This window comes from Equus quagga, chromosome 5 (genome assembly GCF_021613505.1).
Source record: "Equus quagga isolate Etosha38 chromosome 5, UCLA_HA_Equagga_1.0, whole genome shotgun sequence".
Classification (NCBI taxonomy): Eukaryota; Metazoa; Chordata; class Mammalia; order Perissodactyla; family Equidae; genus Equus; species Equus quagga.
The window spans coordinates 63,556,072-63,570,320 of NC_060271.1; the positions used below are offsets into that span (position 1 = coordinate 63,556,072).

At 39.1% G+C, this 14,249-nt stretch overlaps 1 protein-coding gene across 2 annotated transcripts in view; it reads left to right on the top strand.

The window, feature by feature from the left end:
- Positions 1–14,249, top strand: part of TMEM87B (transmembrane protein 87B) — a 51,526-nt gene that overhangs the window by 25,720 nt on the left and 11,557 nt on the right. Inside the window, exons 11-15 of one of the 2 annotated variants that reach the window (XM_046661123.1) lie at positions 4,015–4,086; positions 5,757–5,865; positions 5,950–6,008; positions 7,446–7,549; positions 9,505–9,578. In XM_046661123.1, the coding sequence (XP_046517079.1) occupies positions 4,015–4,086; positions 5,757–5,865; positions 5,950–6,008; positions 7,446–7,549; positions 9,505–9,578 (418 nt within the window). The remainder of the gene's footprint in view (positions 1–4,014; positions 4,087–5,756; positions 5,866–5,949; positions 6,009–7,445; positions 7,550–9,504; positions 9,579–14,249) is intronic. The other variant, XM_046661122.1, reaches the window with a different exon arrangement.

A 14,249-nucleotide genomic window follows, 5' to 3' on the forward strand; every position in this document is an offset into this window, starting at 1 on the left:
TGCGTTTAAGGAATTCAGGATCTGGTAGGGGAGACAAATGCATCACTAGGAGCAATACAGCAATAGTAATTGCCATTTTAGAAAGGTGCCCTGCAAACAGGGAGAAGGGAGAAATTAATTCTAGCATAAAGTCAGGAAAGACTTCATAGAGATGGTAACATTTAAATTGAGACTGGGAGAACAAATAGAGGTTTAGTAGGAAGAGAACTGGGGAAAAGGCTTCTGGGAAGAATTGAGGGGAACAAATAGCTGGAAGCATGAAAATATAGGGACAGTGGCAGACTGTCCCAGAGTAGCTTGCCTGTAGGTGAGCATGTTGGGAGAATCATGGAAGGTGGATCCAGAAGAGTAGGATAGAATGACATGCTCAGGAAGTTAGAGTCCCTTCTGAAGGTAGAAAATAGAGGAATTGAAACTGCATGGGTGAATAACATGAAATCTGTATTAGAAAGAACTCAAGGATGACGTGAAAAGATCGCTTGGGAAAGGAGAGACTAGAGACAGGAAGTCTAGTAAGGAGTCATTTGTAGTAGTTCAAAGAAGAGATGGTGAGGATTAGAAATAGGGCAGAGGAAATGGAGAAAAGACTCTAAATAATAGACTTGCTAGAAATGGGTGGCAAAAGACGGGAGAGAAGGCTTCAGAGATATCTTGCATGTCTCATTTGGGTGGCCGGGGGCAGCGTTGCCATTCTCCAGGCGGTGAACTTGGAGAAGGGACCATAATGGATGAGGTTTGAGCTGCCTGGGTCATTAGTGTGAAGAGTTGGAAACCCCAGCTTGGGTTTGCAGGAGTCAGAATGGGTGATGAAAGTTGGAGGTCATCTTTGTGTGGGAGAAGGTTGCAGCTGTGGCAAGCAACCCAAGAAGAACATGTAGACCAGCAAGAGAAGAGAGGAGCCAGGATGGTGCCTAGTGGAGTGGAAGTGTGCATGGAAGGAACACCAGGGTGAAGGATGTTGTCCTGCAGTGGAGACTGGGAGAGCTTTGATAAGGAGAGGTGGTCAACAGTAGCCAGTACAGCAGAGAGGTGAATTCCCAAGGCGCACCTATGTGGCTTTGTTCATTCCAGAGGTCATAGTGGGGACAGTAGGAGAGTGGCTTCAGTGAAGGTGGTGAGGCAGAAGCCATATTATAGCAGGAAAAGTTTTAGAGGCAGTGTTAACTGATCCTGGGGGACCCCCCTCACTGATGCAGTGACTCACATTGCACCTGGGGAATTCCAGTGCTTTTTCCTCCAAGACAGAGCCCTCTAAAATGCATTCATGGAAATAGGAGGAATTCTATAGAAACTATGATCTGGTCACAGCAGAATGCAGGGTGAGGCAGAGCCCAGCACATTTTTATCTGTTTCTTCTACATCGTGTCCTCTTTGAAACTCTTTCCTATAGATGACTTTATTTTTACCAGGTTCTTTTTGTTTCTACTGTCTTTCATAGTCGTTTTTTAGCTGTGAACGTTGAGTGTTCTTTTGTTTTTCTTGTATTTTTTTCCATTTTCTCATCTTTGTGTCTCACAGGAAGGGCCAGAGGGCTTGAATTTGCCTGTGTCCCTTCTCTACAAGGAAGCTCTCCCTTTCTGCAGGTGTGCTAGCAAATAGAGCTCTTTTCTTTTTTGAGGAAGATTAGCCCTGAGCTAACTGCTGCCAATCCTCCTCTGTTTGCTGAGGAAGACTGGCCCTGAGCTAACACCCATGCTCCTCTTCCTCTACTCTGTATGTGGGACGCCTGCCACAGCATGGCTTGATAAGTGGTGCGTGGGTCCACACCCAGATCCAAACCGGTGAACCCTGGGCCGCCAAAGCAGAGCGTGCACACTTAATCCCGGCGCCACTGGGCCAGCCCCAAATACAGGTCTTTTGATAGGCCTCCCTGAATCCCTTGTGGGTGGTTTTTTCTAAGCCTGGCCTGCCTATTCTTCAAGTTCCCTGTTTGTGAATTCTTGGTATGCTTCCAAGTTAAAAACAAAACAAAAACCTTTTCCTTTATTATCTTTATTCTCTAAAGCAGTGGTTCTTAACCATGTTTATGTCCTGGGATCAGAGATGCCTTTGAAAGCTAATGAAAGCTGTTGAGTCTCTCTTCACAGATTACAGACACATAGCCCACAGAGGAGTTTGGTGTGCACTGGGGCATTTAGGAACCTCCTTGGGGCCAGCCTGGTGGCGTAGTTAAGTTCACATACTCCACTTTGGCAGCCCGGGCTTCACAGGTTCAGATCCCTGGCATGGGCCTAGCACAGTTCATCAAGCCATGTGGTGGCTACATCGCACGTAATGTAGGGGAAGACTGGCACAGATGTTAGCTCAGGGCCAATCTTCCTCACAAAAGAAACAAAACAAAAACCTCCTAAATTATATCCACGGACCCCCAGTGTCTGAGGAGTGTCTAGTTAAGAGATACAACCTGATTTATAGAGTTGTTTCTAACCGAATTGCTTAAAAATTGTATTCTACTTGTGTTGAGAGCTACTAGTTTAGAATCCAAGTTTATTGAATAAAATTATAGTTAAATAAATCCACTCTTCTCAGAGAGTGATATAAATATCTTTCTCTAGTGTGGTTTTTGATATTTTCTACATTAAAAAACATGTGAAGGCGTTCAGTTGTTAAAAAGGTGAAGTGCGTTCCTCAATTCTGCACGCGATCAGTGTTCCAGCTCCGAGTGCTCATCCCCAAGGCCTGTAGAGCCGGCTCTGCCGGGGCTGCGCCACAGCGCTTGTTAGGGGTCTCGCCTGACTGGAGAACAGTGGGCAGGCAGTGCAAGCATGCCTGGAATCTGGATGGGCAGAACTGCAGTGAAGATGAGCTAGCTATTGGTCTCAGCGTTACTGTCTCCAGTTCTTGATGTCTTTTCTTCAGTCATTATGTGTTTAGTGAATGAGCTTAAGATAGCTGTTCAATTTGGAATTGTCTTATTTCTAAAATTGTATATGTTTAGAACCTTTAACAAGTAAGAGAGTTATGTTCTTGAATCAATTAATTGAGCTGTAGACTTTGCATTTTAAAAAAATCTATATGAGGCCAGCCCTGTGGCATAGTGGTTAAGTTCGCGCACTCCACTTTGGCGGCCTGGGGTTCATGGGTTTGGATCCTGGACACAGACCTACACACCACTCATCAAGCCATGCTGTGGCATGTCCCACATACAAAAAATAGAGGAAGATTGGCAGAGATGTTAGCTAAGGGACAATCTTCCTCAAGCAAAAAGAGGAAGATTAGCAGCAGATGTTAGCTCAGGGCCAATCTTCCTCACCAAAACAAACAAAAAACAAAAACCAACTATATTATCTTTTCTCCTGGTAATTTACAGATATGTACGTCAAAGATTTCTTGTTTTAACCATCCACAAGGTAGTCCATTGGGCAAAATACAAAGTAATGCCACTTGGCAGGAAATTCCAGAGAAAAGCAGCTATGAAGGCTCTAGTTCCATCTATATTTGAGTGAGAGTAAGTTATCACCTTTGTGGACAGCATTGATTTGGTCCATTCCAACACATAAGCAGGCAAATTGGGGTGAGAGCATAAGGAAAACAAGGCGAAAGATTTAGTTTGCTTGTTGTTAATATTTTAAATAAAGGTATTTAAGATAAAAGTCCTAATTCCAGAAGTTAAAATTATCTTGATTTTTTTCGTGGTGAGAGAAGGGACATTTAGTGTCCATTTCTGCTTGTACTTGAGTTTCTGATGTTTGTTTTTAGATTGCTGTTTGGTCACTGTCACTACTGAAATGAAAAGTCTGCTTTGTCTGTGCAGAAAGGTGGAGGGTTTCACAAATGATTGCAAGCGACAAGCGGAAGCAGCAGGACTGCACACATGTAGACTTGAGTGCTTGGATAATGACCTGCTGCCTTTGATTTTCATGAACTCACTGTAGCTGATTCTGTAAGAATCTAATTCTAAAGTAATAGAGAAAAACAGCCTGAAAAATTCAAAAGCCATAGCCGTTCTCATGAAGCCCTGCCACCTCTTTTTTCCTGCTTGTTTGTTTGATGTTTTTTGCTGTTTTGCTGCAGGCAGATGACCCTGATCTTGTGCTGCTGGCCAGCCTGCCGCTCTCTCTCCTTGACTCTGGCTTGTGCTGGTGGATATCCTTTCCTGCCGCAGCCGCACGGCCACACTGCCTCTCCCTGGGCTGATGGGCCCGTTTGCTCTCCTTCCTGCCCTCCTTAACCGGGAGAAGGGCTCATGCTTTGCCTAAATTAGCAGTGCCTTGGTAAGTGGGCCTTAGGCAGTTTGGGAGGTGCTTTTGATCTTTTTATTCCTTGGCTTTTAAAAACGCTTTCAAATTATTAAACAAGATTAGGTTTTTAACATAGGAAATTGGTTTTGGTCAGGAATTTCTAAAAAGTATTTGTCTTCATATGTTGAAAGAGTTAAAGCACATTTGTGTTTTTGGAAATTCTGAGAGTGGCCTTAATTGGTTGGATTGTGTTATTTTAGAAATTGATCTTCTTTTGCAATTTACTGGTCATTTAGAAAAATTGAAAAAGCAATTTTGGTAGTTTTAGAACTAAAATGAAGTTTTCGATCAGTGGCGTATTTGGAATTTAAAATAGAAAGCATAAGTGCAAAACTTGCCGCTTCCGTTCTTTTGTTCACCTCGGTTGTTTTCCGTGCGTGGTTCATGAACAAAGCTCGTGGTGTGCTCCAGAGGAAGTACAGACAGGGGGCTCTGGCTTGAGTCCCGGCTGCGCTGCTGCGGGACCAGTGCGGAAGCCCTCTCTGCCTGTTCACGCTGGATCGTGCTGTGCTTTCCCTGAGCCTGTGCTCCTGGAAACCAGCCCTGGTTAGGGGAAGTGTAACCTTTGATGTTCTGGGAAAAGGCTTACTACAAATAACCCCATTTCCCCACAGGACTTGGGTGAGCTTCCCAGATGCCCCTTGTTTACCTGTGACAAGGCCAGATACATACCTGTGCCCCCACTGACCACCTGGACAAATACCAGACTGGACCAAACCAAGTGGTCCCCTTCTCCCAGGTCCCTGAGCTTTTGTCCCCCCACAGCCTTCCTTAATGGCCTTTCCTGAGAATCTGACCCCAAGGAAGGGCATTTCCTGATCAGTCACACCACCCACTCCCCTAGACCTCCGCCTCCCTGTGAAAGCCAAGCCCTGCCCTGCCCGACTCTGGGCCTCGTGCAGGTCTCAGCGTGCAGATTGCAGTGTTCTCCCTGTTGCGCTGATCCTCCATCTCCACTGCAGGAACCTTTTCAGTAAAGCGACTCCTTACCCAAGTCCAGATTCGTTTTATTTGACATACTTCAGTTTTTAAATTTATAGACTGGAACTGGTAGATTACCTAACTTCTTAGTTTCGGTCATTCAGAAGATAAAACGGGAATAGACTGGAAAGAATAAAATAAGAAAGAAACAGAAATAGAAAAGCACAAGCCCAACGGCATGTCATAATGTGTCTAAACAGCGTTCAGCCTGGGGGACCCGGCGTTTAGGGAGTGACTCCATCCTGTGTTTTGGGAGCTTGGCATTGAAGGAGCACATCACAGATCTTCTTGCTTATGTTGTCCTTGAAGTTCATTTAGTTCAGACAATGGTACATCGTAAAGCAAATTCTGTGATAAAATTGGTGTCATGGTCATACAATATTGGCTGAAATAACATATTCTCTGTTTTTATTAACTTTAAATTATAGGAACTATATTTAGCAGTACTAATTTTGGAGATGCAGTAGATCTTATTTTGTTTTTTATTTTAACTGTTTATTATTATGTAAAATGTTTTCCCTTAACTTTTTTCACATCTTTATAAGTTTGGCACAAACTATGAAGACTCTAAGGCTAAGAAAGAACACAGTGAAATTTTCTTTATACAGGCACTTCACAAATACTCTCATCTTCGCTGTACTGGGTAAGCAATTTAATTTTCCTCATTATAATAAATTATTGCAGTATTGCATGTTCCTTTAAAGCTGACTTTTTTGGTGTGTTTCAGCTTCTGTAGTGTTTATGGTGTGGACAGTTAAGACGTTTAGAATTGCAAAATGTCGATCAGTAAGTATAATCTTCCTATTTAAACATTTTCCATTTTTAATTATACTATTTTATTTTGTGTAATTTTGAAGAATTTAGTTTGTGTTTGTAAATAGAAGTAATTTTAGTGGAGATTTTTCTGTTTACTTTGGATTATTGTATATGAATTATAAAAACTTTTACCTCCTTTAAATGAATCTGAAAAAGTTCCTCCTAAACCTACTTTTCCAGTTATGCCCTTTTCTGAACTTCCTTTTATATATTTTGAAAAATAATTCTCTCCCTATATAATTTAAGATAACAGGAAATCTTTTGCTTCCTGCATAACATGAAATTGGGTTGTTTGTGTCTGAATGGAGCTGTAAACCTTCAGTCTGATGTGTTTCTAGGATGGTATAGTCATTATGAACATTCAGGAGATACTCCCCATGGGTTCTCTAGTTAGAAGAAGATGCGTTTGTTAGACTTAACATGTGGAAGGCCCTCTTTTGGGGGCTTCTTGATTTGGAGCTTGTCTCTGGTTCTGTATGAACAATTACAAGCAGCCCTCTAAAACTCCGGGACTTCTGCTGCCTAAGGATAACTTAGTGAGAGGAGAGACTGAATTTTTTCTTTCCCCTTCCCTCACGTTTTATTTTTCACTTGGAATTCCAAGTGTATCTTTTGGATTTTTTGTTTTCTAAGTTTTTCTGTTAACCCTAAAATTTTATGGAAGGGAATGTTTATAATGTGAAACAGCCCTGTAGAAACATTTCTACCACCATATAATAAAATCTCCTGTCTTATTAAAAGCAAAATAACCTATTGGGAAAAATACTGCGTTGAGATTTTTGTATCAGAAAGTCTAAGGTCAGCAGTGTCAAAAAGACCCATTGTCAGCTTGGTTCTAATTCTGCTATTAACCTGCCTCATGACTGTTCTCATCTAGAAAATAGAGTAAATGACCTTCGAAGCCCCTTTAAACTCTGAAATTCTTTTTATTATGATACCAAACTATGTAATTTATGTTAGGATTTTATTCATCTCATTGATTATAAGGCTGAAGTAAGCATTAATGTTGATTTTATAAAGATACTTTGTGTTAGTTTTTATGTTTCTTGAAAAAATATGTACTTATTTATTTGGAAGACTTACCAGTTGGAAAGATTTCATTAGTACTTGTCATTGTACATTATATCAATGGGAAATCTGTATGTTTATGTTTATCAGAAAAGTAACTTTTTTGGGGGGCTGGCCCTGTGGCTGAGTGTGTGCTCCACTTTGGCGACCTAGGGTTTTGCTGGTTCGGATCCTGGGCGCCGACATGGCACCGCTCATCAGGACATGCTGAGGCAGCGTCCCACATGCCACAACTAGAAGGACCCACAACTAAAATATACAACTATATATACTGGGGAGATTTGGGGAGAAAAAGCAGAAAAAAAAAATAACTTCATGTTTGAATTGTCCTTGTTATAGGATTGGATGGAACGCTGGGTTGATGATGCATTTTGGAGCTTCCTTTTTTCACTTATTCTTATTGTAATAATGTTTTTGTGGAGACCATCAGCAAATAATCAAAGGTACCTAACGTAGGAAAACTCAAGTTCGGCAAGCATTTGTTGATCACCTGCTACAGTGTTAAAAGGCTTCCCTAAAGGGGCTGGCCCCGTGGCCGAGTGGTTAAGTTCGCGCGCTCCACTGCAGGCGGCCCAGTGTTTCGTCGGTTCGAATCCTGGGCGCGGACATGGCACTGCTCGTCAGACCACGCTGAGGCAGCGTCCCACATGCCACAACTAGAGGAACCCACAACGAAGAATACACAACTATGTACCGGGGGGCTTTGGGGAGAAAAAGGAAAAAATAAAATCTTTAAAAAAAAAAAAAAAAAAAAAAAAAGGCTTCCCTAAAGCATTTGTAGAAACTGTGGGGAAATAGTCCTTGCTTTCAAAGGAGTATACAGTCACGTAGGGAGACAGACATAACAAAGCAAGACAGTGAAGGAAGAGATGTATAAATGTAGTGCGGGGGAAGATAGGAGAGGGGTGAGGAAGGCTCTATGGAAAGACAGTGTTTGTGTTATGCTTTGAGGAACGGAGCAGGACAGTGAAAGATGGCTGGGAAAGTGTACATTTTCTGGGGTAGTGGGAAAAAACATGGTATACTTTGGAGGTCTCTGAGGCATGGCTAATACTACTTACATTGGAGGGAGAGAAAGCTGGAAAGGAAGGGTGGGACCAAAATCGTAGAGCTTGAAAGCCAAGTTCAGGAAGTTGTGCTGTCGACTGCATGTGAAAGGAAGCCCCACCTTCCCTTGCCTCGTTCTTCATCCCCAAGGAAAGTGCTGGTAAGTTTCTTGTACGCTTTTTTAGGAAAAAATGAGAAAGAATATACCAGCAGCTGTCCCCATGGCCAAGTGGTTAAAGTTGTGCACACTCCGCTTTGGCTGCCCAGGTTCACAGATTTGGATCCCTGGTGCAGACCTACTCCACTCCACTCATCAGCCATGCTGCGGAGGCATCCCACATGCAGCAATAGAGGAGGTTTGGCACAGATGTTACCTCAGGGCTAATCTTCCTCACCAAAAAAGGAAGAAAGAAGGAATATACCACTGTGTGTGTTTCTCCCGCTCTTTTTAAAGTGATATAGTAATAATAATACACACGCACATATGTGCACTGTTCTACACCTTCTTGTTTAAGACATATCTTCCCTGGGGCCAGCCTGGTGGCACAGTGGTTAAGTTTGTGTATTCTGCTTTGGCGGCCTGGGGTTTGTGGGTTTGGATCCCAGGCACAGACTTTTACACCATTCATTAGGCCGTGCTGTGGTGGCATCCCACATATAAAGTGGAGGAAGATTGGCATAGATGTTAGGAACAATTTTCCTCAAGCACAAAGAGGAAGATTGGCAACAGATGTTAGCTCAGGGCCAATCTTCCTCATCAAAGCAAAAAACCCACAGGATATATCTTCCCATATCATCTTATATAGATCTACCACATTCAATGGCTATACGGCATTCTGTAATATGAGTGTTGCATAATTTACATAAGCAGTCCCTAATTATTAGACACTTTCTTTCTAGGTTTTTGCTATTATCAGCAAGGCTTTTTGAATGCTTTTGGACCTAGTAAATGTGGCTCAATCAGTGTGCTTTATTTTCACCTCTCAGATTAGCAACTTCTGTTTCAATAGGGGATAAGCTAAAAAGTAGTGGGAAGGCAGGTAAACGTGACATGGAGAAAAAAGTACAGCAGGAAGTTCCCTTCTCTGAACATTCATTGTATATTGCAAAGTTACTTGCCAGAGAGATTTTATCCATTTATGCTTTTGCTGACAGGGTTTAGGAGCTCCAGTTTCAGTTTCTTAACAATAATCTTTGCTAATTTGAGAGTAAAATAATTAAATTTTTATTTTACTTTATGAGAAACTTTTAAAATGTAGATATTTTGGTATGCAATGACTTTTTAAGATATAAATGGAAAACTGAATAGGTTTAAACACACTAGTAAAACTATTCCTTGTTTTTGATATAGATATGCCTTCATGCCCTTAATAGATGATTCTGATGATGAAATTGAAGAATTCATGGTGACATCTGAAAATTTAAGTGAGTGATGTATTTTCTTATTAAATGACCAATGTACATATTGTAACAGAAATATTGTACCTTTACTGTGATGCAAGGTCACATACTTTTTTTCCTATAAGATATTTTTAAAACTGTATCTGCAGAAACCTATATTATGGTAGATAGTCACAAAAAGAAAAGTCAGTAATGAAATTTTTGAGATTGTTAATGTAGTTTGAGCTTTTGTTACTTGTTTTCTCTTAAAGTGTGAGTATTGAAGTAGGTACACTTTTTCACAAGAGCGATTTGGTATATATTGTGCTTAGCTCCTAAATAATGTTCGTCTTCTTAATGATGATTGCTAAATTTCTCTGAATCACATCTTGCGTTTTTAAAAGTATGCACATCAGTAATTTCCTGGTCATGCCCTCATTGTGGTTTTAGTGCTATTTTTATCTTTCTATTAATTTCTACACAGCATTTTATCATTTTATTAATTTTACCGTAATATTCTAATTAAGCATTGGTTAAGGCAACATCAATAAGTAATTCAGATATTGAGAGTAATTTTATATTAGTTCCATTTTGCTTTACTTTGGTTTCTCTTATTAGTAGCGTTCTTTTTCACAATTTTTTTTGTGTGCTCTAATTGTCTAAAATACTGTGAAAATGTTATAGTCTAACCCCTCATCAAAAATTGCAACATAATCAATATGTCTTCAGTGTCCCCACTTCCTTTTACCTCCTCTCATCTTATTCTCACCTACAACTACTTCTTTCATGTTTTTCTGACTTTACTATTAACAAAGGAAACCTGAAAACCTTACAACAAAGATATTAAAATTCAGTGTGTTAAGGTTCTGGCTCCAATATTAATGGAGTGAATTGTATTGAACTAAATAACCTCCCTGATGGTAGCTAGTATAAACTCTGGACAGAATATTTTTAAAAATTAACTGTTTGAAGGCACTGGAGAGCAACCAAAAGCAGGCAGAAACTGGAGAAGATTTAACGATTGAAAGAAGAGAACCACACTCCTCATAAGTTCCTCATTTATGGAGCTTTGGTCCAGAATGCATCCTAGTCGATGTGATGGTACAGTAGTTAGAGCTCAAGTAGATAGGTGCAATCTTACTGATGCAAGGAATTGGAGAGTGAAGTTTAGGGTTGTAAGAATGCCTGGACACTGAGGAGAGAGCCACAAAGGGGGAAATTCCAAAATCTATAAAGTCTCTCAATTCTTAGCTGATGCCTGAACTGGACATGGGCAAAGTGACTCCAAGAGGCCAGAGGAGAAACGATAGCCATTAGGCTAAGAAGCAGAACAGAAATTTCAGCAGCTGCCCACCACGGAGTTTGAAATTTGAATCTCGGCAAGTTAAAAGTCCCTGGTTAAACACCTTGGGCTTTCCATTAAAACCCCAGCAGGGCCACTCCTAAGAAGTAAAGCCCACATTCTGGACCACTGAAATTCACCCTAGGACTAAAGCTAAGCTGAAATAAACCCATCCTAGTAAAATCTAAAAGCATGTCTCCACAAGACCAAAGTGATCCAGCAGTAATTTAATGCCTGCTGGAACAAAATGCCACACTTCCAGACAAAGGTAAGAGAATCCAGAGTCTACGTGATACCATCCTCAGTGTCCAGTATGCAATAGTAAATTACTAGATATGGTGTGAAACTGGAGACTGTGACCCATAGTTAACGGAAAAATCAGTCAGTAGAGATCTAGAGGTGGACATGATGTTATAATTAAGCAGGAATGACTTTAAAGATATAAAAGACTTTAAAGATAAATATGTTAAAGAATCTATAAGAAAACATTGGTAAAGACAAGGGAAATTTCAGGAGAGATAGGGAAACAAAAAAATTGAAATACTAAAACTGAAAAATAGAATATCTCAATTAAATTCACTGGATGGGATTGATAGTAGATGAGTAGATTGGATAAAACCAAATAAAAGTCAGTGAACATTTGGAGACTAAAGAAATTTTACAAGCTGAAACCCTGAGACAAAAGATCGGAAACAAAGTCAACATAACTTCCGTGACTTGTGGAACAGTGTCAGACAGTCTAACAAATATGTAATTGAGCTCCAGAAGGAGAAGAGAGAATGAGGCATAAAGAATGTTTGAAAAAAATATTGGCCAAAAAATGTCTCAAATTAAGAGCAACCCACGGATGCAGGAAGCTCAGTGAGCGGGAAACAAGATAAACACGAAGAAGACCGTACGTAGACATCATAGTCAAACTGCTAAAAACCAAAGGCAAAGAAGACTCTTCAAAAGAAGCCAGAGAAAAGATACATTAGATTCAGGAGTTCACTAATAAAAATGACAGCAGACTTTTCAGAAGCAGTGGAGTGCTGAAGACCATGGAGTGACATTTTTAAAGTATTGAATGGAAAAAATGTGTCAACTTATCCTGTATCCAGCAAAAATAGATTTCAAAAATGAAGATGAAATAAAGATATTTTTCAGATAATTGGAAGCTGAAAGAATTGGTCATTAGCAGACCTGTCCTAGGAGAAACGCTAAAGGAAATTCTTCAGACTGAATAGAAATGCTGTCAATTTGAAATTCAGCTATAAAAGAAACTGAAGGAAGGAAGGAAGGGCACTGAAAATATACGTGGGTAAATGTAAAAGGTTTTTCCTTTTTTTTTTCTTTAATCTTTTAAAAGTCAGTTGACATTTTATAGCAAAAATAATGTATTATTGGATTTATAACATAGAAGTAAAATATATCACTATAGCACAAAGGATAGGAGTAAATGAAATCAATACTGTATTATAGTTCTTAGATATATTCAGAGTAGATTGTGATAGGCTAAGAAGCATATTGGACTCTTTGGAGATCAAATTTAAAAATACAGAGAGATACAGCTAAAAAGCCAGTAGAAGTGATAGAATGGAATATTAAAGCACGTTCCTTAACCTAAAAGTTACAGGGAAGGAACGACAGGGGACCAATGTAGAACAGCTTAAACCTAAGCATTTTAATAATTAAATTCAATGCAAGTGGACTAAATGCTCAAGTTAATAGGCGGAGAGTGTCAGACTGTAAAAAAGCAAAAGAGTGAAACTCAACTATACGATGTCGACAGGAGACTCTTTAAAAATGACACCGACTGGTTACAGTAAAGAGTGGAAGGAGGTGTGTCGTGGAAACACTGAACATAAGAAAGCTAGTGTGGCTGTTTTAGTATTTGACAAAGTAAACCTCAGGAAAGTATTACCCGTGATTTTAAAAAGTGTCATTTGTTAATAATAAAAGGGTGAATTTATCAAAAAGAGATAGTCCTAAATGTGTACATAACTAATAACTGTTCTGTCAAATTTTGTTTCATGAATTTTGAAGCTCTAAAGAGAGATATAGACAAATACAGTCATAGTTTGATATTTTAATATCCCTTTTTCAGTAATTAATAAAACAAGTACATATAGTAGTAACAATGTACAGGAGTTTAATAAAACTATCAGCCTCATTGACCTGATTGATATTTATAGAACATTACATTTAGCAACTTCAGAATAAATGACCAAGTCCACATGGAATAAGATAGATCATTAAAAAACTCTCCATATATTTCAAAGGATTGCAGTCGTATAGGTATGTTTTATGACAATAAAGGTTAAATTAGTCTAATAACAAGATATCTACAAAATAATCAGTCATTTGGAAATTAAGCAATACATTTCTAAGTAACTCATGGATTGAAAAAATATTAGAAAATATTTCATACTAAATGAAAGAACACAGCATGTCAGATTTTGTGGGATGCAGTTAAATCAGTCCTTAAAGGAAAATTAATAGCTTTGAATGCTTATATTGCCAATAAGAACAGGAAAGAAGAAACATGTAAAATCAGTGATCTATGTGTCCACCTTAAGCTAGAAAAAGAAGGGCAAATTAAACCTGGAGCAATTAGTAAGAAGGAATAGTAAAGTTAAGTATGCCTACATCAGTGAAATAGAAAACGGGGAAATAGAAAAAATCAACAAAGCCAAAATAATTTCTTTGAAAAGATTAAAAGATTAATAGAAATGGATTCACCTTTCCGTAGTCTAAACCAGAAATAAAGACAAAACGGCGCAGCAAGGCACATTTCCAATGTTGAAAATAATACAGAGGACGTTACTACAGTATGAAAGGGTAAGTAAGGGAATATTATGGACAACTTCATGCTGGTCATTTGGTTATTTGGACGAAATGAACAAATTCCTTGAAAAGTACACTTAAGAAACTACTACCCTAATCTAATTTTAATTTTAACCTTATGCCGCTAAATCTGAATAGCCCTATATCTATTAAAGAAATTGTATTCAGAATTTAAAATCTTCCCAAAAATGACCAGGCCCAAATGGTTTCTAGTGAATTCTTTCCAATGCTCAGAGAAGAAATATTCCAATCTTACACAAACTCTTTAGAATGTAGAGGAGGTGGGAATACTTTACTTCCCAACTCAATGTATAATAAGGCCAGCACAGCTTAGATGCCAGAATCTAACAAAGGCAAGACAAGAAAAAATTACAAACCAATATCACTAATGAGTAGAGATATAAAATTCCTTTAAAAAATTAGTAAATAAAATCTAACAGAATACAGAAAGACCATCATTGTCAAATGGCCTTTATCCTAGGGTTACGAGTCTGTTCAACATTTGAAGATCAGTCAGTGTAATTCACCTTTTATTAAATTAAAAGAAT